Source organism: Adiantum capillus-veneris, chromosome 17 (assembly GCF_014529385.1).
Source record: "Adiantum capillus-veneris isolate H3 chromosome 17, ASM1452938v2, whole genome shotgun sequence".
NCBI lineage: Eukaryota > Viridiplantae > Streptophyta > Polypodiopsida > Polypodiales > Pteridaceae > Adiantum > Adiantum capillus-veneris.
Window position 1 is genome coordinate 69,103,918 of NC_140947.1, and position 27,025 is coordinate 69,130,942.

The 27,025-nt window shown below is 41.0% G+C and overlaps 1 protein-coding gene across 8 annotated transcripts; it reads right to left on the minus strand.

Moving 5' to 3' along the window:
- Positions 1-1,077: 1,077 nt before the first annotated feature.
- LOC147437441 (uncharacterized) lies at positions 1,078-26,873 on the minus strand. 8 transcript variants are annotated; one of them, XR_015184871.1, is made up of 15 exons: positions 26,116-26,873; positions 25,506-25,600; positions 25,278-25,382; positions 24,696-24,773; positions 24,512-24,619; positions 23,995-24,255; positions 23,546-23,630; positions 23,341-23,452; positions 23,139-23,214; positions 22,988-23,044; positions 22,843-22,907; positions 22,563-22,705; positions 22,186-22,397; positions 15,000-15,118; positions 7,739-8,248 (listed from the first exon to the last, which is right to left on the minus strand). XR_015184871.1 is itself a non-coding variant. In XM_086486988.1 (13 exons), the coding sequence occupies exons 1-13, from the start codon at positions 26,759-26,761 to the stop codon at positions 22,294-22,296; spliced, it is 1,935 nt and encodes a 644-aa protein (XP_086343114.1). In that variant the 5' UTR covers positions 26,762-26,873; the 3' UTR covers positions 22,028-22,293. The 8 variants fall into 8 exon arrangements, 1 of the variants encoding a protein (XP_086343114.1); XR_015184868.1 differs by having other exon boundaries at positions 7,739-8,401; XR_015184873.1 differs by lacking the exons at positions 7,739-8,248; positions 15,000-15,118 and adding an exon at positions 1,078-1,393.
- Between the last annotated feature and the right edge of the window lie 152 nt (positions 26,874-27,025).

Below are 27,025 nucleotides of genomic sequence, written 5' to 3' on the forward strand. Positions count from 1 at the left end.
AGGGCCTGTGTGTTGAATATAGGGGCGATTTGGACCAGTTTTATGGCACATCTTTGTGTGGTTTCTTCAAAACTTTCTAGCTCTGAGTAAACCTTAACATAATAATTTAAAGAGCATGACACCACATGCATTTGGATGGAGTAATCACCTTCTTGATTTAATTTTTGTACAAGATTTAAGTAGTTCTACATCACTTGCCAGGACAGAATAGAGAAATTGTAGGGAATCTAAGAAATTGTAGGTGATGTACATTGTTTTAGGATACCCACCTAAAGTACAAATTTTATCTTCCAAAATTTCATTATCGGCCGACATATCTAAAATGTCAGTGCAATGCAAGTTTTCTTGTTGTGCAAATGCAATCAAAAACCTTTAGAGTTTCGATTGCAAAATCATCAAGAATGAGTGAAGCCAAGGTGGTTTTGTCTTTTTTCTCAAGAAAAACAGTTCATATATCTAGATCCTCCCTATTCCTTGCATTACTGTATAGCCAAGGTGAAAAATAAAGTTTTCTCTCTCAAAAGAGACTACACGACCAATATTCAAGTAAACACGGTGAAGCCGCACACAGGCATTTGAAAACAAAGTGTAAAGAAAGTCGATGTGGCCCCTTCATGAAGGGACCTAGTAAGTTTACTAGAGAAAGAAAGTACATGAAAAATTTGTACTGCTCTCTAAGGCATGTTTTAACATGCCAAAAATTGTTCTAAAGAATGAAAAGTTGGAGTAATGAATTAGAAATCACAATAAAACTTATGAATACCTTTCAGTGTTGAGGGGAATCAAGTTGCTATTAGGCAGGGAAAGGAGTCTCATGTACAAAGAATGAGAGGCTAGGGTAGGCTAGGACTTCTTTGGCTTGCAATTCTATTAAAACATGTATTTGGCACACATTTAGAGATGTAGGGAGAGTGGCAAGTAGAGAGGATGGGAGCCAAGGGTTTTTTATATTTATTAGCATTAAGGTGAAGGTACACATTCTAGTACACAATTAAGAAAGTGGGCAACCAAGAAGTTCTGGTTTACAAAAGAGTAAAAATAGTAGTATGCATAGGCATCTCATATTGTAGTTGGCAATTAGGTGCATATCTCTCTCTCTCTCTCTCTCTCTCTCTCTCTCTCTCTCTCTCTCTCTCTCTCTCTCTTGCATGAATGGATCACGTGCACCATAACTTACATATTGCCTCGTGTATGTGTATAGGATGCAGCAAGTAATGGAAGTGAAGCAAAAGTAACAAGAAGCACATTTCTCTAGACAAAAAGGCCATGGGTCTACAGTGCACCAGTGTTGCCAAGCCTCAGAAGTCGAGCAATGTGCGTTGGTCTTGGTCGCGCCCACCAGAAGTGGCTCTCCCATTATGAATCTCAAACATAACCATTTTTACACATGCTCCTACATTGACAAAGTATACAATTAATTTCTTGGATAATTCACACAATCAACCACGTACATTAGTTTATATATGTTATCATAATATCTAACCCACTTATCAAGCACTTCAAATAACAACTTCTAGCCTACCCAAATCTTGTGTTTGTGGCATGCTCATTGTAGAACAAGTCTAGCTAGTATAGCCTTAGCTCAATATATCCTCCTCCATTACCAATCTAATCAGAGTACTTATGGAGGTTTAAGTACAAGCAAGTATTCACATTACTATAAAGAAGGGTGCATCTTCTAATACCTCTCAAGCACAATAGTGCTTTGGAAATGTCTTCATTATTACTTGCTTCTTGGGAGCTATTTGCAAATTAGTGACTCCCTTTATTGTACCACCATGTCTCACGTACGAGATTTTATCGCCATGAGGTATGTAACTGTCAATTGAATTTTGAGCTTTGCCGTAATGTAAAAGCTTCTAAAGATCTTGTGATGTCTAGGCTCTCTACTTTGAAGATGGGAAATGAAGTTTCACCTCATTCTCATACCAAGAACATGAAAAACAACATTATGGTGGTGGTTGATGCAACTCTTGCTTCAATGACAAATTCGGTACAATCTTTCATTGGTACCGTCAATAGCCTTCTTCTGGCAAGCCTTCAAAAGTTGAAAGGAGGAGACTCTCTTACTCTCTTTGGCATACTAGAGAAAATTGTCAATCCCAGTAAGTGCAAAAGACTTTGTTTTGTGTTCCTCTAAAACCCAACTCAACAACTTAAAGGCACATGGATTTTGTTTAAGAAGTTAGAACCATATTGTTTATTAGAAAATAAGTAGTAATGAGATGGAATGCATAAAACAACTCTCAATTCCCCTAATGCTTTCTTGAATAGGCCTCTAAACAGGAGTTTCAAAAAATATAATTAGCTTAAACCTCAATGGCATTATGCATGTTAAATAGAAATTGCTAGGGGACTAGAAAATTATACGTTTATCGATATTGGCATTTGATAGTGTCATCCCAAGGAGGACACGGACCCTAAATCACACCTCACATGATAGAAAATTTATGGAGCAATCTCATCAAAGAGATGGCAAAGGAAAATCATACTTCAAGCAATGCTCTACAATCAAGAACACACCCTTCACTTCTTAGTGCAAGGACACTTGAGTCCATCACTGCCTAAGAATATGTTAAAATGCTCAACACTTCAAGCATTTGTTTTATTTACAGAACCTAAGAATCACTTTCTTTTTCCCACATACACAAAAATCCTAATATTCCTAGTTAAAATGTGAACAGAGGCCTTTTCTTCGGTCACCAATTGTATTTTTGTATTTATTTCAAATTAATCCAAAAGTACATTTCAAAGTTGTGGGTTCGACATTTCCAATAGCTACCTAACTAGCACATACTTTCCTTGCAAACTTGGTCAATAGGCCGACAAATGGTAGAAAGAGATATAGATAGCTACCTAACTAGCACATACTTTCCTTGCAAACTTGGTCGATAGGCCGACAAATGGTAGAAAGAGATGTAGATAGCTACCTAACTAGCACATACTTTCCTTGCAAACTTGGTCGACATAGCTTGGTAACTAAATAATAGGCAAACAAATATGTAGATAGCTAGCTAGCTCCAACAGATACTTTCACAAATTGGATCTTGACAACACCGCTATTTTTTTTGGGGTACCAATCAATGCTAAAAACGGTCTCATCCAAAGGTCAACAAAGTTAAATGGTAAGTGCAATGCCATATGGAAATTGGATGACAAATACTTTCACAAATTGGATCTTGACAACAATGCTTTTTTAGGGGACCAATCAATGCTAAAAATGGTCACATCCAAAGGTCAACAAAGTTAAATGGTAAGTGCAATGATATAGAAAACTCGTCTACAAATCAAGTGACACTGTCATGCAAAGAAAAATAAATTTGGCCCCCTTCATTGTGTAGGGAATGAATGATATGTCTCATTGAATGAAATTTTTAGAGACTCTAGGATGCATAGCTTGATTTACCACGCGCACAACCACCCCTCCTTCCCCCCTGCCCCAAAATTTGTATCTAAACTAGGATAATATGGCGAAAGGGAGAGCCCTTTACACGTGTCGAAATCTACAACATGAAGGTTAAAATCCAAAACTTAGAGAAGCCCTTGTGCACGCGATAAAGAGGGAGAGAGAAAGAGAGAGAGAGAGAGAGGCAACCAAAGGCAGCCGGCCGTAGTAGTTCAAATATATGTTTACCCCACTAGACCTACTTCCTAACTTTCCTTTGCCCTTGGAGTTACAAAAAGTTATGGGCAAGAAGCGCGAATATAACCCCCCCCCCCCCCCCCCCCCACACACACACACACACACACACACACACACACACACACACACACACAACTGCCCGTAGAGAGCAAGAGATTGATAGATCAACATATTGAGACTCATAAGGCCTCCATTTGGCTCTATGTAAACTATGTGCTGATTGTCTCATAATTGGATAGTGGATATGAAGCCCAGGACACAACATCTCCGCGACGTTATTAAAGCTTTTGTTCAAACAATCAACCCGGTACGAGATTATAAACTATTTGTTGGTATCACACTCCTAAAAAGATTATAAACCCTATTTATCTTGTTGTCGTGCTCTTGGATCTTACTTTATAAGTACAGATTAGAGATATCATAAGAATTGGCCTACTTAACTACTAGAGAAAAACACCCTCCGATACCATTCTGCAAAGAGCTTAGTGCCCTAATGGAGGTAGGAACCAGTCATCAAAAGAAAGGATGTAAATAAGTGGCCTAGATTGCCATTAAGCAACTCACTTGGGCCTTACACCATAAATAAATGTCCTTAACAATTCTCACATTGGCTTTCCTACATCCCCCCGTATGAAGCTTTCAAAAAATCCTTGCATTATAGTACGAGGTCCGGACCAGCAACCTCAACATCAATGTATCAGGTAATACACCTAGATTTAAGATACAAATATATAGATTTTAGGTTCTTACCCTTCGATAGCGTGAAAAACATCTCTGTTGCAATCCTCGATCAAGGTTCACAACAATCATGGCTTTACATTATTTCTATGAATTGTTAGCAAATTTTAAACTCTTATTTCTACACAATAACTTATATTATTTTTTAACATAAGAAGGAAAGTATAGTATTAGAAGGCAAGAAAAAACTACAAAATCAGGGCAATAACTTTAGACATGATCATTTAAATATCCCTCAAATACTTGACATAGAATTTCTAGCCATAGCATTAATTCAATTTTTACCACAAAAGTGTGGCCCTATATCTCGGGTCACAAATAGAATTTTTTCGTTTATGAGAACCGTTGTCTCGTTTTCTGCCCAAGCTTCAGCGTTTTTGTTGACCAGCATGTTGTGCTCGTTGTTTGCACGGGAGAGAGAGAAAGAGAGAGAGAGAGAGAGAGAGAGAGAGAGATGTTTGAAGGGGGGGGGGGGGGGGGGGGGGGGGGGGGGGGGGGGGGGGGGGGTCTCTTGTGGCGCCCACCATCTCAGAAGTTTGAGGAGCTTTGTCTTCACATACACTGATTCTCCTCTCTTCTTTTGCTTTAGCTAAAATATTGGTAAGGCACAAGACACAAGCTCCTAACATGTTTTCTTCTGCTCAAGAGACCATTTTTGGCCAACCTAAGGCCTTACTAAAGCATTTATAATCTTGGGAGCAACTGTTGACCATTGGAAATAACTTGTCACGTAGAGCCAAGTGGCAAGTAGATAGTGCCAAACTTTTCTCTTTTCTATTTCTTGTGATGGGAAGCATTAACTAAACACTGTCTTATGTAAGCCACTCCAACTCCCAAAAGATAGTTGACATTTGTTTTCTTATTTCTATAATGGGTCACACTCTTTCTCATCCTCCCATTGTGACTTTTCACCCACACACACACACTTTGCAGTTGTGCGGAAGCAAGAGCACACGCTCCCCCCTAATACTCTTGGCAAGGCATACACCACTAACGAATTCTACGATATGATATTGACAATAAACAGATGAGGGCTCTGCAGACAGTCCAACAATGGACAACTTTGATTCTGACATGTTCATCGGTGCAAGCACCGCTATGCTAGAGAAGACCATTCAGTTGACAATCAAGTTATTTCAACAAAACAGCCTAGAAATCAAAGAACAATGTAAAGCAAACCAGGTTCTCTCTCTCTCTCTCTCTCTCTCTCTACATATATATATATATATATATATATATATATGCAAGTCTAAGTATCACACTCTACTTGAGTGCTCAGCTTTTGTTCACATTAAAGCTTGCATTCCCCACATTTTCAACCATAAGCTTCATATGTGTGTGTGTGTGTGTGTGTGTGTGTGTGTGTGTGTGTGTGTGTGTGTGTGTGTGTTTTTATATATATATACATATATGCAAGTCTAAGTATCACACTCTACTTGAGTGCTCAGCTTTTGTTCACATTAAAGCTTGCATTCCCCACATTTTCAGCCATAAGCTTCATATACGTGTGTGTGTGTGTGTGTGTGTGTGTGTGTGTGTGTGTGTTTAGATATATACCTAGATGAATCCATAGTAAGCCTAGATTCACCCAAGGGAAAGTATATAAATATATATACACACACACACACACATGTATATATATAGATATATACACTAGTACGGCCAGCCGCCTTCGGCGGCCTCTCTCTCCCTCTTTATCGCGTGCAAAGGAGCTTGTTTTTGTTTTGGACTTTAGCTTTGAAGTCGCAGATTGCGACACGTGTAAAGGGCTCCCCCTTCCGCCATATTAGGTTAGTAGATACATCTTTATAGAGTGCTAAACTTTTATTGACATCAAGGCTTGCTTTCCCCACATTTTCAGCCATAAGCTCTTCCTACATAGGCTTCTCTCCCAACCACAGAGTGGACTCCCCATTGCAGCCCTCATTTCCATAATTCTTGAGTGTCCAGAGCCACTTTCTTGTGGTCTCATAAGTCATATTTGACCTTTAGGGACAATAATGAAATCTATCTCTCTCTCTCTCTCTCTCTCTCTCTCTCTCTCTCTCTCTCTCACACACACACACACACACACACACACACACACACACGCACATGAATACAATGATGCTGTTGTTCGAATACAGGTTCATTTCCAAATCATCATCAAGCCTGGTCCTTTGGACCAAAATACGGCTATTCTCGAGGAAATGGTGGGCCTGCAAACAACACTGCTGGTTCTGGACAAGTGAGTGCCCAAAATATTGTTTTGTTCAATTAGACTGCTAAGAACCTGACCATGCAATTGAACAGCTTCCAATCTTTAATACACTTGACAGGACAATGGAAAAATATAAAAGCTTCCTCTCCAAAAGCTTTTTTTTAAAACAGAGCAAGCTCACACATAAAACGGGCATTGCAAGCCCCAAAATCTCTCAATCAGCGTCATCGCCCCAATCGGCCCTCTCTCAAGGTTGTTTACTTTACTCCCAAGAATGACTACATATGAAGTGTGCACAAGTACATTCAGGGCAATTAGGAGAGTTTGCGCTGAGCGAGTACCAGAATTACCCATTTTGTGGACATGTGAATACACAGGTTCGACAGCAGCTGGCAAGAGGTCCTCTCCAACAGGCAAAGCTTTTCTTTCACAGCCTCCTTGTGCACAAAATGCTGTCTCTGCCCTCCTTCAAATAGAAATACCTTATGGATCAAGTGCACCCATCTCACCAAGATCCTCTATACACAGTAACTTTCCTCTAGATTACGACACATTTTGCCTCACAGACAATTCCTACGAAGAATCCAGCGTGCCTTCCACAAGATCATCATTTGCACTTGATGCCCTAGATACAACACATTGGTTAGTAGAGAAGGACAGAGTGCTTTCTCATGATTGGGGCTTCCCCGGGCAAGGTGAATCCCCTTGTAGTGAGCTTATCAGCACTCCTTCTTGCTCGACAAGCAGAGCTTCTATACGCAATATGATTGATCCATCAACCATAAATGAAGCAGCAAATTCCAGCAGCAGGAAATGTGTAGGCGGACCAACTGACACACCAAGCTCATCTGTGCAACCGATATCAGTCCAACCCCGCCGTATTTCTGCCGCGTACAAATTACTTGACATGCTAGAACAATCTGTTGCCGATGAAAACCATACCTACTCTTTTAATGACATCAACAACAAAGAGCTAGACTCTGTCATAATGAGACAGACAATATCTGCTAATCCCATCATGGATGCCTTTGCTTGGGCCACCAAAACTCAGAAAACTCAAATGCAGAACAAGCACGAAGAAGCTCCTACTCATTCCTTGACAGATTCACAGGAACCCAAAGCTTTTGAACTGGAAGACCTTAGAAAGGCTACTGATGAGTTCTCAGATAGAAACAAACTCGCTGATTCATCTGGTGGGCCCACTTACAAAGGCAGTCTCACATGTGGACTGTCTGTCATTGTAAAGGAAAACAAGCTCGCAAGCTTTCTTAATGACGAGCAATTTGCGGCAAGAATGAAGTTTTTATCACAACTGCAACATCAGAATATAGTGAGCATCATCGGATTTTGTAGGAAAAAACACCTCCTAGTGTATGAGTACGTCGACAACAAGTCCCTTCATTGGCATTTAGCAAGTAAGCTGAACTAGAGCATGAATTTGTCATTGACATTTAATGAAGGCACATTCTGCTAACGGGACGATGTTCTCCTCCTCACAGTGAGTAACCCTGTCACGATGAACTGGCATGTGCGATACAAAGTGGCCATAGCCATAGCCAGAGGATTAAGCTTTCTACACCAGTCTTGTTGCCTCGCTCCGGTCATTCATGGAGATCTTAGATCAAAAACCATTCTTCTCACAAACGAGTATGAACCAAAGGTAAAGCCTGCAAAATTGCCTTTCTCAAACACATTAGAATACTAGCCATAGCCAGAGGATTAAGCTTTCTATACCAGGCTTGTCGCCTCGCTCCGGTCATCATGAAGATCTTAAATCAAAAACATTCTTCTCAAAAACGAGTATGAACCAAAGGTAGTGCCTGCAAAATTGCCCTTCGCAAACACATTAGAATACTTGCCATGCAGACAAACTATTCAGCTCATTGAGAAAATTCAAAAACTTTGTTCGATGTGGCTTCCCTGCCTGGACATCCCAACCTCTTTACATAATCAAGTACGTGATAGTCACCCTACATGCACATTCCCAAAGATAAAAAAAAGTTGTTGCAGCTGCATGCATGTGGGTGGGTACACATTTCTTGTTATTGGGTTTCGAACTTTCCATTTTCTGAAGGCTTCTTTTATACGTGGAGCTGTACTTTTCCCTAACAATGTTCTCGATGAGTTGTTTTTGTCATAAGCTGAGGTCATTTCTTCTCAATACTCAACAGATTGCAGACACCGGACTGAAATGGAAACCAGAAAATGTTGGAGCTGCACCTTGCCTAATTGGAGCATCTGGGTAAGAATATCTGCTAAGAGATTGCTTCCTACCAAAATTTCTGCTTTAGCCTCTTGAGCGCAGCCCACAGAAGCCATGTAGCCTCAAAACGTGTTGATTGGAATGAGTTTCAAGAGCTTTGAAACGGGTTTCATCCAAATTTGAAATGCCACCATAGAGGTTTCTTTAGAACTGACAAGAGAGGAGATATAGATAAACACATATCTATGTGTGTGTATTTATATATGCATAGTACATATGTGTGTGTGTGTGTGTGTGTGTGTGTGTGTGTGTGTGTGTGTGTGTGTGTGTGTATAATATGAACTATCTATACAGACACACACACGCACGTGCATACATACATATATGTGAGTATATATATGTATGTGTGTGCGCGCACGCACTTACACACGAGCCTGAGCGCGCACACATACATATATATAATGTATGTATGCGCACGCGTGTGTGTCTGTATACATAGTTCATATATATATATATATATATATATATATATATATATATATATATGTGTGTGTGTGTGTGTGTGTGTGTGTGTGTGTGTGTGTGTGTGTGCATACTTACATGCAACTCATTGTGCAGAGATTGTTATTGTGGCTAGAGGAGATTGAGAAGGGCTAATTAAAATTGAGATACTTGCAAAACCCTTTTACTTTGAATCATCTCAAAAAGTGAAGGCCTACAAAGTGTGCATAAGCCTACCAGAAAGTCTTGTTTGTACGGTGATTTAACTCTGCATGTTTTGCCTTGTGTATGCATTAGATCATGGGGGCAGACCATTTTGAAAGACTTATAAATCTCACCTACATCAACGTTGACGATGCCTCTTACCATGCAGATATTTAGCTCCTGAGTATCTGGAAAGTGGCCTTGATACTCTAAAAACTGACGTATTTGCTTTTGGGGTCATTCTACTGGAGTTAATGACTGGATGCAAAGCAAATTCAGTTCCAAATCAGCAAACTTGCCTCACCGAATGGGTGAGAAAGGTTTCACTGTGTAACACATTCCTCCATGCACAGAATATCACCTGAATATGCAGGCATAAATTCACTTATTTCCATTGCAGGCTAGGCCCCTTCTAAAAGAGGGAAAGACACATACACTAATGGACAAGCGCATTCAGGACTCGGTAGTAGAGCAGCAAATATGCTCAATGACAACCGCTGCATTGTTTTGTATTGACAAGAATCCGAACGCACGGCCACTCATGACTCAAGTAAGTGGTCATTATCATAGTGCAATCCACGACCTCATCAGCTAAGGATGTTCAATTACGGATACGTTTCTTTTCATCTCACACACAGACGTATGACCACCACGAACATCCACAATCTATTTGTATGAAATGCAGGTGTTACAAATCCTAGAAAGTGCACAAGAGTGTCCACTCAAGTTTCAAGCCGATAGAAACCGCATGGTAAGCACAAGAACCAACCAGAAAATTGCAAATACTTGCAATGGCCGGTCGATGCTACCAAGAGAAGGAAACTCCCTGACACGTAGCAACTTACAAAGGCGTCCAAGACTCTTTCTGCCTACAGATTGCCTTCAACAAGCTGGCTTTTACAACTACACAAGAACACCGAACATCTACCAGCAACAGCTTGCAAGGCCAACCTCACTTTCAACAAACTCTTCTTGGCAAATTCCACCAGAGTTCAACAAAATGCCCCAGCAGTGGCAACTTCCAGGGCCATATTCAGGGCAGCGGAGGCAGCGGCCGTGGCACATGCAGAACCCAACAAACAGGGACATCACAAAGAACAACCTTGATGAGCACAATGGTGACAATTAAGCGAGGCATGAAGGAAGGGGCAAGCCTCGGCAGAAGAACCCCGAATAAAGAGAGAAATGTGTGTCACTAACCTTACCTACAAAGACGGAGACCGGGCGATGGAGTGCCTAATAAATGGCTTCTTCAGCACAGCCATATATGCATACAACTCAATATGAACTTCTCTGTCTCCTCTTTTCTCTTCTTGCGTACAGACGTGCAGAACTCGTAGTCTCTTCTAATAAGACTGTTTTGTTCTCTCTTAGTAGATTGGTTCTCTCTCATCATTTCGGCAGGTCTTCAGTTCAAACCCCGTTGGATAGCCCAAAATACCTTGAAAATTTTACAGAAACTTCTGTTCTCTGTGAGGCCGGAGGCGCAAGGAACACTACCGGCTCAAAGGTGCTTCCGCCACGTGTCGGGTGGGGGGTCGGGGGGGATCCCTCCCCCTTTCATAATTGTATAGATGTATAGATTCTCACAAAGCCCATCCCACAAAATCCCCAAAATACCCCTCAATTTTGAAAAATTTACAAAAATCCTCACGATCCTTCACACCAATTTCTAGATGGATTGTTCAAATTTTCACATAGGCTGTATTTCTTTTTTTAATAGAGATAGAGATTTATCTTGAAGTATCTTGGACATAAATTTTCATCAGTGATCTCACAAATAGCGGCATTCGTGCCTGGCAAGTAGGTCCCCTTAACTCATGCCTGGCCCTCGGCTCCTAGCCGTACTGAACCATTCAGTCCCTTGCCCTTGGCCTGCTTCCCAGTACTACCATTGGCCTGACATTACTCCCCCCTTGGAGAAGCGTTTTCGTCCTCGAAAACACAAGTGATGGTATCTTCATAAGAACACTAATGTTTTCCACCGTGGCATCCTTCATGGATCCAACGGTTCAGTAGGAGGCTCAATGAAATCAAGAATAACATCCTGATTTTCCACATTGTTGTCCCTGTGCAACCGTCTTGGTTAACCGACTCATAAACAACATAGCGTGAAGACTCCATGTAGAACTCACTTGAGAATGCTAAACGAGCTATCCCAACTAAGAAGTGTCTAAATACAAACCCAGGTTTCACACTCTGAAGATACTGGAACGTGCAATAAAACCTCTGCTTAACTTTCAATGAAAGTAATATGTTGACATATTCATCAGCTGCAACCAAGTCCTTGACTTGTTGTTGTTTCTTGCCAGTAGCCAACCTCATCAAAATTGATGATGAAGGGTGAGAACTTGAGAATAACAGGCACAGAGTAAAACTAGTCGCAACATGCCTTTCATCATATGAAGCAAACTCCAAACCAAAAAGGTAATCGATCCAGTTGTGTCGCTTCGTACTAACATATGCACTTAACATATCCTTTAGCGTGGTTTATTAACGTATGCGCTTAGCATATCCTTTAGTACTAAATAGAATGCTTGTAAACTATCCATCCAACACGAGATGAATAGAAAGAGAATAAGAGTGAGTGGCTTTTTCCAATCAATTAAAGACAGTCTTCCGTGACTGACAATAACCTACGAATAACCAAGTAAGATTCCAGTCGGATACTTGATGTGAATTTGAGCGAAGTAAACTCATAGAGTTTAGATCATCCAATCACAGACACCCATACTAAACTATTATCGTATATGGCCGGGTGTGAACGCATACTAAATCCGCTAGAGAGGTTACACTTGAAGTGCAAACACTTGCAGAAACAATAAAGTCCATGAATTTGCATGCCGCTCCAAACAAATCTGTGTTAAACACTAGGGCCCATAACACCTAGTGTGCATGCATTTAACAAAGACAAATTCGAACCGCAATTTCATGACGAGACTTGCTACGGTGCCGACGTGAAAGCCGTGTAACATAAGTTGGGCCATAATAGAATGTGAAAACGTAGTCACGCCTAGGTACCAACCGTGAGACATTCTCATTAGCATACTTGGCTATACGTAGAAATAACCATCCGTTACTTGATTGTTTCATAGCACTTGCAATCTCAACAAGTCTGTACTTAGTACTCGACAATTTCTGGCCATTGAAATCCTGATACTGTTTGCTTCAAATGGTCTAACAAACGGATGCGACCAGCACCTAGGGACATCGTCGCAACACATCATTAGGAATTAGGCGCCAGTGTCAGTCCCAGAGACTTATATTCTCCACATGTGGAATATGTCTCAAATGAGGATGTCAGGAAAAGTAACATCCATCAAGTACGAGATGTACTTGTGTGTGGAGGTAACTGTAAACACTCTGCGATGTGAGTGAGAGGGACCCTCATAGACTTGCTCCACACTGGCTAAATCGAACTCCGTGAGTTCCTAAGCCATGTTGTATCCCATGTGACAACATGTGCCAGACAGAACCCTACCATGTAGTTCTATAACTGTTTCAACAAGAATCAAACCTATCATGGTATCTTGATGAACAGTGAAGAGAGAAAGTGACAACACGTTATCAAAAGGCGATGCTCTTACATGACCTTGTTACGTGGCTAAAGAGCAAGCTGGACGAAAGACTTCTAGCTTAAACATCCCCTTGACAAAGACAAAGAAATTGAAACTTGTAACCCTGGGTGTTGCCTTTGCAATCAGAAACTCAACTCGATTTTGGCACTAAAAACATGTAATGCTAACAGATCACCCAAAACATCTGTAATGGCAAGACTCTTGCTTGGTCATTAACATTGATGGGGACTCCATAAAGTAGGTATGTTCAAGCTGGAGAACAATCACCCAGAAGATGCCAACATTTGGGTCATACCCTAGGTCTCACAATGGCTCTTACCCTTTGTGGCTCATAGCCCTTATGCCAATAACAAATTAGTGTTCAATCGATGAGCCGATGAAGACTAATTTGGGTGACGTCTTGGCCACCTGCTAGTTGAGAGTTAGAGCACCTCGGCTCAGCTGACTCACGAGCAAAACATGTAGCAAAAGCTGCTTAGAAAGTTTTTATTATTCTTTGAGAGAAAGAAGAAAGAGAGCATGCTGGTTGAGGAACTACAATTAAGTTGTGGGAGTCTGTACCCAATCTGCGTGCTCTTATGCATCTTATGCCTGGTTTGCAGCTTATCTTATAAGTATGCAACAATCTATCTGTATGACGCTCTCATCGAGAGAGGTAACAGAGAACACGAGTCACATCTTGACCCATCGATCTTGTAGGGGTCGTGACTGTACGAGGATGACTTAAATAGGGCATTTTGCCTGTGAAATAAGTCCTAGATTTAGGTTCCATTTGGTGTTGTTGTATGTGAATGGCAACCAAAAATCATGTTAAACAATCCATCACTTATCTTGTCCTTGACAGAGTTGCTAGTGTGATAAGGGAAGCATAATTCATGAGGCGGTAGAATTGAATCCACCTAGCTAGCATGCCTTGCATACAGAATTGTAAGCCCTTGCCGAGAGTGATGGCCTCAAATATGAGAGCCAAAACAAAATTGCCTTGCACAGTAGCCTGTACTGCTAGGGAGACATCCTAAATTGATGTTGCCACACATAAAATGGGAGCAGAAATCCGTATTTTACCAGTTCACCAATGCCCTTAAAATTGTCTAACCTTGCCATCTTGTTGTAACCAGTTGTCTTGAAATTCTGAAGGACAAACACGCTGGAAGATGGCGCATAATCATAGCTGCTGCATGAGAGAGATATACCTTCATAAGTTCAGAATAGTCTGAACTCACGAATTATAAGAGGGAATAAAGCACTCATAAAACTATAAAAGCAAGGGACACACGAAAAGAAAAGAAACACAAAAACAAACAAACTAACTAACTAAATCACTTTGATTGCTTCGAAACAAAACTAGATAAAACAAAACATTATTAACTTAAAAATGTTTTCAAAAAAGGTATGTGTAAAATAAGTTGACGCAACTTACTTGGCTTAAAACAAGTACTCAACTTTAAGCAAAAAAAAAAAAAAAGGAAAAAAAAAAGGATAAGACATCTTAAAAACTTAATCCTAGAAATCAAACTTCACACAACCACCTATAACGAAACACATTCTTAAGTCCTCAGGTAAGCTAAATATGAAATCGAAAAATGAATACTACTGCTGCATGAGAGAGAGTTGTCTCAATGCAAGATGCCGAACTGGAAGCCTTGCTTCCCTTAACAACTTATGGAGTTCCTGAGAGCTCATAGCTAACAAATACTCTTGCTAATGGACAATATCATAGCAAAAGAAAGTCGACCTTGTCGAGCAATCACAAAGAATCGACCATGTCAAATTGTACAACATATTGAAAAAAGAAAAAATACTTGCAAGGTATGTACTTCATACATGCGCGGCTTGATTACAATTGTCCTTGACCATTCAAGGACGTCCATTACAATGTGCATACCATATCTATCAAGCACATGCTCAATAAACAAAAAATCAATTGCGTACCTTATTAAGTACGATAGCCGACAGGTGTTTTCGTCGTAACAATTGATGTTTGGATGGAGCGTTGCTTCGTTGTCTCAGTGATGAACAATTGTAGACCTTGTCGACCATATAAACAATTGCTGCGGTAGAAATTTCAGAGGTCAAAATAAATCTAAATGGACATGATCATTGCGTCTAGAGCATGCCAAAACTCTACGTTACACCCTAACCTTGCATAAATCGCATTCTGTATGAAAAAGTTACGCAAAAAACACTATTTTGGAGTCCAAAAAATGACATGCGAAAATGAAAATCTACATTCTTCCTGCAAGTATGGTTGCAAAAAAGCATACACACTTGCAACACGCCCTCCTCTCAAGCTTGGGAATGTCCCTCAAGCTTCCATGGGTGAACACAGTTGTACAAGGGTGACGTTGTCGTGCTTCATGGTTGTACATACTAGCTTAAGTCATAGCCACTCACGACAACCACAATAGCCTTTAAGTGAAAGATTGTTGGGGTAAAGGAGGCTTGTAGCTGCCCGCCCGTATGAATAACCATATACACACTAACTCTCTCTATACATATCTACTAATAAAGGAAGAAACACATAGAGAGACTTGTTATGTGATGTTTCTCCCAAAGCTCACTCTCTCCTTTTCTTCCCTTTCTTACATACACATGTATGATGCTTGTCCCTTCAAATGGAAGACTGCCAATACGGTCACTTTGTCTATGGTGTCATGCCATTTGGACCTACAAATGCTCCGTGAGTCTTTCAACACTTGATGAATGATATTTTTTGTGAGTATCTAGATACTTTTTGTGGTAATATACTTAGATAATATTTTGATATTTATAAGAAATCAAAAAGAATACGAGCATCATATTTATATTCTTATTCAAAAATTGCGAGAGATGAGCATGTATGAAAAATGAGAGAAATTTTTTTTTCATCAAGCAAAGGTGGAGTTCTTGGGCTATATCATCTTCAAGAATAGAATTTCAATGGATCAAAAAAAAGAAGACTATTCTCTAGTGGAAACTTCCACCTATGTATGAGATGCTTAGTGCTTCTCGAGTTTTGCTAATTTCTATGGAATTTATGTCAAAGACTACTCGAAGATTGTTGCTTCTTTAACAAGCATAGCTAGGAAAGATAAAATCATGTGGAATTTAGAAGTACAAAAAAAAAATTCAATACTTAAGAAGGTGTCACGTGACACATCCAACCCTGTGTCCGTGGACAAGCTACAGCACGGCAAGGGTTCAGTCAATCTAGATTAGAAGTGATCTGGCACTTTTTGTGAGTCGATTCGTAGATCGTGCATGCACAGTCACTTGGTGTAGATGCATATCCTCTGGTTGCACACAGTATGATCATCAGTAAACCCTTCAAAATCCATCAGATTCAGTCAGGGGAATTTTCCAGTGCATTTAGTCTATTTTCCCTATTTTTGGTATTTTTCACTTATTATTTTGAAGTGACTTTCCAACAAAAGTAGGTAGGGCAATTTTGCTAAGTTAATATATAAGCAAACCCAAGTTAGCACTCAATGGCAAAAGAGGCAGCACGAGCACCGCTCAACGGGCACCTTCTCATCAGGACCCCAAAGGCTTCTAGCGTTTTTGCTCCACAGCAGCTTGGCTAGCGTTTTTGGACAAGACACAGTAGATCATCCAGCGTTTTGCCCTTGCAGATCCCTGGCGACAAGACCACAGCAGATCAGCCTAGCGTTTTTGCATTTGCAGAACCTCGGCGACAGAAACACCATTTTCAGCCCTAGCATTTTTGCATCTACCAGCAACCTCAGCGTTTTGCAAATCTATCGCGACAGAATCAGCCCTAGGACCAGCGTTTTCAGTTTTCAGCATTAGACATCGCAGATCAAGTCCCGAACCTCGCAGATCTCACCTTCCCGCAGCAGTTCCTCGCCGCACGATCAGTTTCCGCAAGGTTTACAGTTTCAGCCCGGAAAACGCATATTTCAGCATCTGCGTTTTCAGCGCGTTGTTGTCGCATCGTCGCCATCGACATCGTCATCGACATAGAGTCAGAATTCAGCAAATACAAGATTTTCACATTTCAGCCCATAGCGTTTCTGGACAGCAGTAGAAAGATTGCAGATTTCAGCCCTTAGGTCGACTTCATCATCACCGTCGTCGTCACCGACATAGTCCCAGGTTGCATCAGTCCATTGCATCGTCATTGTACCACTTTGTGAAATCATTAAGTAGACCACTCTCGCCGACGAGTGGGGCCTTCGAAGGAGGGTTTTACAACGTCTCTGGTGTCGTATCTCTCTTCTCTCTCTATCTCTCAATCTCATTCACTCGCACGCACAGTGTCCATTCACTTTGTTTGTGATCATAGCACTTTCCATTAAGAACGGAAGGCTCTCCCTTCCATAAGAACTAAAAGGAACCTTGAGCACAATCCGGAGCACTCATCTTGAGCAAAGCGCAAACATTCATTCCGCTGCACCTAACAGAAGGCCTTCACAATGGCACCATTTCTAATACAGGTAAATCCAACAAAACCATTCTTCTTGGAGATAGATGCCTTAGGTTTTACACTTGGTGCTATACTATCTCAGATTGGCAATAATGGTTGCGAGCATCTTGTTGCTTTTCACTCTTGAAATTTCTTGAAAGCTGAAATTAATTATGAAATTCATGACAAGGAGCTTTTGGCTATTGTTGACTCTTCTGAGATGTGACAACATTTTCTTGAAGGAGCATCCCACAACGTCATTGTACATACAAATCACAAGAACTTTAAGTATTTCACAACATTTTGATCCCTCGATTGTCGTCAAGCAAGATGGAATAACTTATTATCTAGATTTGACTTTGTCAATTGTTATCGGATAAACAAGGTAAATTAGATGCTTAGAAGGGAGACCTTGTCTATGACCACTTTACAAGACTAAGAGAGTTGATGGATTGTTGAACTATAAGGACCTTCTATATATATCATCAAACGAGCTAAGATTGCAAATACTTCAAGAGAGACATGATTCTGTGCATTTTGGAGTAAACGAGTCGATTGAGCTTATCCCACGAGATTTTTGGTTGCCTCAAATGTGAAAGTTAGTCAAAGAATATATACACCCATGTGATAATTGCAATAGGACCAAGGTTGGATCCACTCATCGGCCGCATGGATTACTTCAACACTTGCCCATTCCTAGTAAATTGTGGTCCTCTATTTCCATGGATCTCATTACAAATCCACCCCCTCTAAGGGCTATGATTCAATTCTGGTGGTGGTTGATAGACTCGCAAAGATGGCACATTTCATCCCAACAACCAAGGCAATCGCTAGAGAGGGGACGACAAAGGTTTTTCTCAAAAATGTCTATTGCTATCATGGACTTCCATATGACGTTGTCTCAGATCAAGAGCCACAATTCATAACAAGATTTTGAAGAGGATTGTTTAAGCTTTCAACATTAACCTATCTTCAACTATCATCCACAAACAGAGGGTGAATCAAGTTCTTCGATGCACAATCAACTACCATCAAAAGAATTAGGTAGGATTGTTGGCTCTTGCTGAGTTTGCGCATAACAACACTATTCATGTTTGTACTTGACATACCCCGGGCTGGACTCCTACTGGCTCTAGTCGCTTTTTATTCATTCATTAGCCAGATGCTTCCACCGCCAACGATATCTTCGCTTGAAGGTATATCGATCCCAGCCTTAGTTGAATTAATTAAATGCTTCACTCTCTAAAAGATTTTGGCTTGAGAGGCGAACCCGGCCACATAGGGAAGGTGGATTATTGTTCGACTGTCATAGACCATTGAGATGGCTGCAACTCAATGTTGTCATCGCCTCAAAGAATTAATAAGGGGTGGCACGGCAAGTGTTGAACCCAAGGTACTTGAGCGTGCCCATTTTGCAGGTTGCATCTTCAAGCAATGGCGCCTCAGCCTCCTGCTCCTTCGTCCGCGCCTCAGCCTCCTGCTTTGTACCCACCCCTGCCAGCTCCATCCCTTCCCCGTCTCTTCATTTCAGTGGTATTGTTGTTGATTCGCCCTTTCTTTCTTTTTTTTCAAAAGGCTACTACTAGCTCCTACATATATTATATTCATTTCTACTCAGATTCCCTTGCCGATCTCAAGGCTCAGCCTTTCGAGGACCTCACCCTTTATAAAGGGCCAAGAGTGGATTTGATCTCAAGGCTTCAGCTTGCGGAGACCTCTAATGTTCGGCCTAACCACAAGCGCCAGCAGCTCGTCGTGCTAGTGTCGACGATTAGTAAAATACACAACAAAGAGAAACTTTGGCCTGTTTCTTCCCGCTTCAGCTTCCCCCCCCCCCCCCCGCCCCCACGTCGCCTGTCTCCTCGATGCGTACATGGCACACCTGCTCCATTCCTCTCGTCCACCTCCTCCGTGGTCGCTGATGTCTTGATGTTTTCGCCTCTACGCCAGGCTGTCGCATCCAGTTAGATTCGCATTATTTCTGCATTTTATACGATTGGGCACCCCATACCGCATTCTTTGCCAATTGCGGTGAACACCCATTGATGGATGTTTACATGAATCACTAAGTGAAGAATCTGACTGCCACAAATTTAGCCACACATTTATAAAACATTCATAAAGAATTGACAAAGAATATTAGAGAGGCTCAATAGAGGTATAGAAGTAACACAAACAAACATAGAATGCAACATCCACCATTCGAGATTGGGGATTGAGTGTGACTTTTCCACCATGACCTACGTTCATCTTGCTCTTTCCAAAAGCTAGATTATCAAAAAATTGACCTTTCCAAATAGTTGGCCACATGACTCTTGTCACATATCGTCTCCGGTTACCATAGTCTACAAAGATTCATCTAGTCTTTCATGTTTCCGTGTTGAAGCCTTGTCATAAGTCCAAGATTCCTTCTAGATTCTCATAGCCACCACTGTCCATACAGATCTATCTTTCGTAGAAAAAATTAGTATCTTGCACATTGAAAAAATTAGGATACAAGCGAACGAACATGGGTGCCTATATCTAACCTCGATTGAGCACCCACCAAAATTCATAAGTTTCATCAATATTATCCATCAAAGTGTACCTCTACATAAAGAGGGACAACCACTCCTCATGGACGTCGTCGCTAGAGGAGGGGGTACTATCATAAATAGCTCTAAAAAGTTCTAAAAATTAGAAGAAGCATTTAGAAGGTTCTAAAAACATATAGAACAAATGATAATCTAAAAGGTTCTAGGACGTACTTTAGAAGGATCTAGTTCTAAAAGGTTCTAGAAGGTCCAAGAAGTATCTTGAAGAGTTTGAAAGATTCTAGAAGAAATAGTCGACTATAGAAGAACTAGAAGGTTCTAAAAGGAAGAACCTAAAGAGTTCTTAACCTTCTTAGGGTCTAGTATAAACAGAAGTTTTAGACTTGAAGCTCCTCAATCTTGTCAACACCAATTGTGAGGCTCTTGCAAGGTCAATCCTCTTCTAGTTCGTGTCTTATTATCTAGCCATGTTCTTGTAATGAAGCCTTGTCTTGTAAGTAAAGCTTTGTAATCCAAGTAATCAAACATTCAATCTTCCAATCAAGATTAAGTTTATAATCAAATCTCAAGTTCTTGTTAATTGTGAGTACCTCCTCTTGTTCTATTTTAACTCAAGATGTGATCATAACAATTGCCATCTATATGTGTCCAAGCTTGAGCTCTCTCCTCATTTCTCTTTAAATGTTACCCTAGAGTGCAAACTTTCCATTGGCAATGCCACTATATGAATAATCTCTTAGATTATATGTTAAAGTACATTAGTTAAAGGGAAATGTCCATATGGTGAGAGCTGAAGGGGTGTGCTATAAGAGGATTTGATGCCCATCTGCACATCTAGTCTTCTTAAGGAATTTATTCCATTGTATGAAAGTCAAAACTTTGATTAGTCTGTCATTACAAAGGGCTTGCTAAAAAATTTCCTTCCAAAAGAAAGGGGAATAAATAGGATACCCATCAACTGAAGGGAAACATGTCAAGATGCTTTCGAATCAAAAAACACCTTTTATATTTAGAATAAGAAAATACTTGTGTAAAACAGGGGTGTCTCTTCTAGCTTCAAGTGTTTCCAAAACTCTAGTGGAGTTATCTTACTTTGACAAAACACTTTGCCTTCTTATGTTCTTGATTAGACATGTCTACAAGTTCCATGTAGTCTTTGTACTATTTGAATTGTGGTTATCTAATTAGTTTGCCTTGAAAAATCAAGGCTAAGGAAGACTTTTTTCTGGCAGAAGCTGCCATAATTCTTACAAGCTATAGAATTTACATACCCAAACACCTTTAAATGATTGCTCTTGAATCAAAATTATTGTTTCAGATTCTTATGATGTGTGTCCACAATGCTCACAACTTGAAAGCAATAAACAAAAACCTCCTGACAAAGGCATGGTGGGAGGGGATCAAGGGCGGGCCTCATTTTGGACACCGCAGGCAATATCGAAACCATAGATGTCGCCCTAAATTTACAAAATGCAGCCCCAAATCCCCAACTTACAATTCCCATGTTTAGTAGGGTGGAGTGCTTAAGGCACCGAGCTCGAAAGGCTAACATCCCTGGTTCAAGTCAGGGAGGGTCGAGGGTGGACCTGCATATAGGGATCTGCTCCGACCTCACACAAGCGCATCGGCCCTCGTGATCTCAACTGTTGATCCCCTCCTGACATGCCCGTGTGAGAGGAGGTGCACCTTGCTCAAACACACAAGACACTCACTCACTCCAGCACACAAATATCATATTCGATTGGTCATCCTTGAATGGTTTGAGATGGGATTAGTACCATGTGAAGCCTTGTGTATCTTGTCTTGTGTGATCAAAATTTCCTCTCTTCAATCAAAAGTAAATGTCTTTCTGATCTCTTTTATTGTCCTAAAGGGGTGAGAAGCTTCACAATTAAGAGAGTTTCCAATATCTTGTCCCTCTTATCTCCTCCTCCACTAATTCTCTCACCTATTGACTGAGCTTATTTGCAACAAATGCCAGCTATTACTAAAGTGATCTCAAAAGCATGTATAACATGTAAAAATAACAACCACCACAAAGCAACTTTTCCCATATCATCTGTCACAATACAAGTGGGCAAGGACTTGCCTAAACAATCTTGGTGCTAGAAACTATACAGAGTAGGTGGTTAGTTGCATTACTTCGATTACAACACATAGGCAGGCTCCAGATAATTACCTGCCCTTGAATGACTGCAAGCCTTGTCGTAAGCCACAGGGATGTCCCATACTGCCATGTGAGATGCCCAAAGAGAAAAAATCAGCAAGATATATATCACCTTGGCACTCAATGCGCATCCATGACATCCAAGTATGGAGGTGCCACAAATGAACCAGCTATGTAGTTCCGAACCGGCATAAGGGCCAAGATGAGAAGGGGGAAAGTTATTCCTGCATGCAGATAGCAACTCTTGTGAGTGCTTGATCAATCATCACCGTGTTTATGAAGACAGAGAGACACCGTCAACACGCTGACTTAACAATCAATCTTGATAACATTCTTGCATATGTGTGCATCCTATGTGATCCATTGTAATTTATAGCAGTTATACGTACCGTAAGGACTGTGTTTTAGAGCCCATAGGGCTGCCACACACGTCAATTGAAGTGCTGTAAAGCTGTGAAGAACTGCTCTGGGTACAGTTTCAATGAACTCATGCTGTGGATACAACTCTGGGTCGCAAAACCAAAGCTTTAACCTGCAGGAAATGCGGGAAGCAGTGATCGTAGCAATGAACATGTATCATGATGATCAGGGAGCACTTTATCATGAATCCAGGAGAAAAAGTGTGTCTAGCATGTAGATATATCCAGAAAGTTATCAGACAAGACGTACCTCTCTATAAACTGGTTACCCATAAGACTTGTCATACCCATGTACAAAAAGATGCCATCTATCACCTATTGAAAGCCACATCATCAACAAGCTATACACTTCAAAACTACTAAACATCAATTTTGCTGTTTTCCTTCAGACTTACTGGCATAGGTACAAGGCGGAGTACCGAGAGGAGTAACAATGAGGCACCTACACATACCTGCAGTTACACACACATTGCATAGATACATTATACTGTGAAGCATACAAATGAATGTCTGGTAACACAACCACCACTAATGAGAAATTCTCACATGTATTAACATGCCAGTAAGACGGTTCTCTCGAACCCCAACAACATTTTCTTCAGGAGCCTCTGCATTGTCTCCACTGTTTGCGTCCAAACCCATGTCTTTATTTTAGTATATGCAGTGACATGAAAACTCCAAAAAAGGCAAACATATTTGAAATGTTGAGAACCTAAGTTGCAACAAAGATCATAACCCAAACTTAAACCTGATGTGTATGGACTTCGATGTTGTTGCAAGGCTGCGCACATGGCTCAATGATGGGACTGTTGAAGCAAACATCCAAGGCAATCCAAAGCAAGAAGAAACTGCCATCAACACTGTAAGACAAACCAGAAGCTCTTTCTTGTTTCAAGTTCTTAGCCCATCAACTAGACAGAAAACATTCAATGTTCAATAGAGAGCATTTATACCTCCAAGAACGGCAAGGTCCAAATGATAACCAGCTCCTTTCTTCAAATGGTACTCTGGGTTGTTGACTAGCCTCGTTGTGATATTCTGGCAAACGCTCTACCAGATCAGATGGTGTGCCACCAAGCACCCTGGTTTTGGCTCTTAAGTGGGTTTGGGCTCAGAAGGATCCCAAAGAAGCTAGTACAGACATGCAATCTCTTGACAAATGGAAGCATAACCCCAATAAATCTATTGATTGAATCATCACTCCCACCTCTCAAAAAACAAGTGAAGATCTCGACAAAGACTTGATTCCTGGAAGGCTAGATGAGAAGAACTATATATATGGATACCAACAGAGCTGCCCAAGGCTGGGATGGGCTCTGGAAATGCAACTAGAAAGTTTTGTGATTATATACATGCTTACCTGGTACAGACTAATAGAATCCATTCAACGTTGATTGCTTACCTGGTCTAGAAAAACCAGAAGTGTAAGAAGAGCAGCTGGAATGATTGAAGCTGCAATTGCCCATGAAGGAATACTCAAGAGTGGAACTTGCCAAGGCCGCCCAGAGGTGGTCGAAAATGTTGAAGGTATCAAAAGTTCAGGGAGTGGAACTGAAGGAAAGAGGAGATGAGATGCGCATGACGTGAGAAAGATAGCAAGCGGCGGACCGAAATCTGATAGGACATTCCGCACAGAGCGCACCAAGAATCTTGAATTCTTCAGCTGCAAATGAAAGATTGTGATTTTGAAACCGAACAACTATTGATGCACTACTTCAAGTTAAGTTAGAGTAAGGCAATATTGATGCAAAGGCAATCCATAAATAGATCGAGGCTTGGAAAGTTATGTTCCTTTATAGATGTTCAGTATAATGCTCTTTCTGTGTTCGCTTGACCACTGAATGCTCAAGGAGATAAAAGTAGACATACACCTTGATATGGTCTTAGTAAAATAAAGGTAACTGAAGCATCATCCACACCTGTGTGAGAAAGGTTGCTAATCTCCAAGTGCAACTTGCCAAGATAACTGCTAGGAGCGAGGATGCTATTGTGTAAGAACTTGACTGCTTGAATATGTTCCCTATGCTCTTCATATAAACACTTCAAAGATTTAGAGCACAATATAGCCAATGACAAGGATAAAACCTTAATTCTAGACCTAACCTTTGATGCCTCTGAAATGTAGCCAAGGGAGATAAGGGCTGAGAATGTCTCATCAGTAAACCGCGTGAAATGGCGAATCTGCATAACATTCATATCTGAGACTTTCCACATTAGATAACAATGTACATTGCCAATGTCCATATATACTTCAAGTGCAGGTTATGGTTCATGGTGAGCATCCATATGTACATTGCCAATGTCCATATATACTTCAAGTGCAGGTTCGTGGTTCATGGTGAGCATCCATATGACGATATTATCAAGCATCTAATACAATGTCATTACAGCCCAATAGTGAGTGAAAACTAGGTATGACACTATGAGGCATCCCATCCCATCCCACCCACCCCCTTCGAAGCCCCCAAAGGTCCGCGTATTGCGCTTTTGTTATGGCTCTGGAGATCTAGAAACACTCAGCCAGAATGAAGTCAAGCATGAAATATACAGAATCTCAACAATCGATACATATCAAGCAGTGCTATACACTTCTTCCAAACTCAATAAGGCAGCTGTAATGAATTTGGTTTCTACACGCTTTAGTGCTTTGGAGGCCAAGATTGTCATTTGAGTGCCAAAACTAACCAAATCACTTGCTTCAATTGCAGCCAGGATGAGCAGAAACAAGCACGACCAGATTCCGACCCATCCATAAATAGGAAGAAAAGGGAGGCCCAATCGGAATGTAACCTGCAGAATTTAGCCAAGCTCATTACTTGAAAATAGAAACAAGTATCCCCTGTGTCAGACATGTGGGAACCACACTGTATAACAAAGTTTACATCACTTTCTCAGTGAAGTTTAATGACTCACCTTGTATAGCAATCCACAAAACACAACCATCAAGCCTGTCGGCCCCAACAAAGTGAGCGGCTGCCCAGCAACGAGTGGGTATAGAACTCCAACACCTGTAAGAGAATATTTTGATCCATGCAACACGGCCTTGGTGGGGAAAAGACAGATATAAGCAAAGCGTGACTGGCTGTGCCTTTCCTGATGCTAAAGGACATTAAAAGAGAAATATAGCTGCACTTGTTAGAGACTTTTCCTGATTAAAAACCCTGCTTTTAAATATATGACTGGAATATGATCCAAGAGAGCAAGAGCATTTGTGTTGTTTATATCACTTTGTATGACGCCATAACTAAGTAAGGATGCAATTTGTGCTGACGTGCTTGAAGCAAAGCAAAGATCAAAGTCCCATTTAGTTTGAAATGACTGAAGCATGCCCTCACATAACCAAACTCAACTGCAGCACATAGAATACAAGCAAGGGGTTCTTCCGCACTGATTTAATACCCATAAAACATTACCAACTTGCCAAGTACATTAAAACGCATAAGCAGAGTGCAAAAATGACCCTAATTTGTGTGTCACTTCTGCATCAAACGAAGAAGACAGAAATGATACATGCTGAATTTACCTGAAGTGGCGACAATTGTTTCAACCACTCCAATGTGTCCTGCCGTGACATGAGAGAGAAGGCCGCCAAAGGCAATGCACGGGGCAAGGCATGCAAAGTAGAGGAAGAAGACAGAAGCTACTGCTTTTGGGTGCAAACCGTCTACAAAATCGCTTACATAATGCGGCAGGCGACGCTCCAGGTCCTTTTGAATCCCAGCGCCAAAGGCCCACCTAGGATTTTCCTCTGCTTGACTAGCAGAGAAGGGCTCCTCTTGTGAGGTGACAAGACTACCACTTGCGTGTATCTTTCTGATGGAAGTCCTCCTCCTGCGAAGATTGAAATGCAAATATTTGCATTTATCAAAGCCCTCTGAGCTTGATGCGTATGCAATTTGCCCACCATTTGAACTGCAACAGTTGCATGTACTGAAATGAGCTCTTTCAAACCCACCTTCATCAAAGCTGGAGGTGCAAGTCTCATTTCGACTACGGAGGTGTGAGCTAGCAGAGAGTGCGTCGAGATGAGCTCGAAAATAAATGCGATGGAGCTGTGAGAAGTGATCGCGAGAAGTCTTTAAAAGAAGATTAAATGGAGCAGAAGATGACGAGGAAGAGGCGGACACGGCAGCAGCAGTACTGCTTGAAACACAGGAGTTCCGAGCCATGGAAGCTCAACAAGGAAAAGGGAAGAAGACTCACATACAGTAAGGCCTATCCGCTCCCAATCGAGGATCACACAACTTAACACAAGTCTCGGGAGTTGCATTTGCAATTTGCAGGTTGACAGCAACATTATTGATCATTATTGATTATCGATGCATATCGTGGGCGTAAATTTAAAATCGGAAAATTACCCAAGAAACTTAGCTCAGTTGGTGAGACGTGTCTGCCTTCGGTTTCTCGTGGCATAGTCATGGTGGTTCTTCTTG

What these genes read in the sequence shown, in the direction of transcription:
- LOC147437441 (XM_086486988.1), bottom strand. Translation starts at nt 26,761, where the DNA reads ATGGCTCGGAACTCCTGTGTTTCAAGCAGTACTGCTGCTGCCGTGTCC. An exon ending in CAATTGAAGCAAGTGATTTG is followed by an intron (nt 24,774 to 25,277) that starts GTTAGTTTTGGC and finishes AATGTTATGCAG; the next exon opens with ATTCGCCATTTCACGCGGTT. An exon ending in TCTAAAACACAGTCCTTACG is followed by an intron (nt 22,398 to 22,562) that starts GTACGTATAACT and finishes ATCTGCATGCAG; the next exon opens with GAATAACTTTCCCCCTTCTC.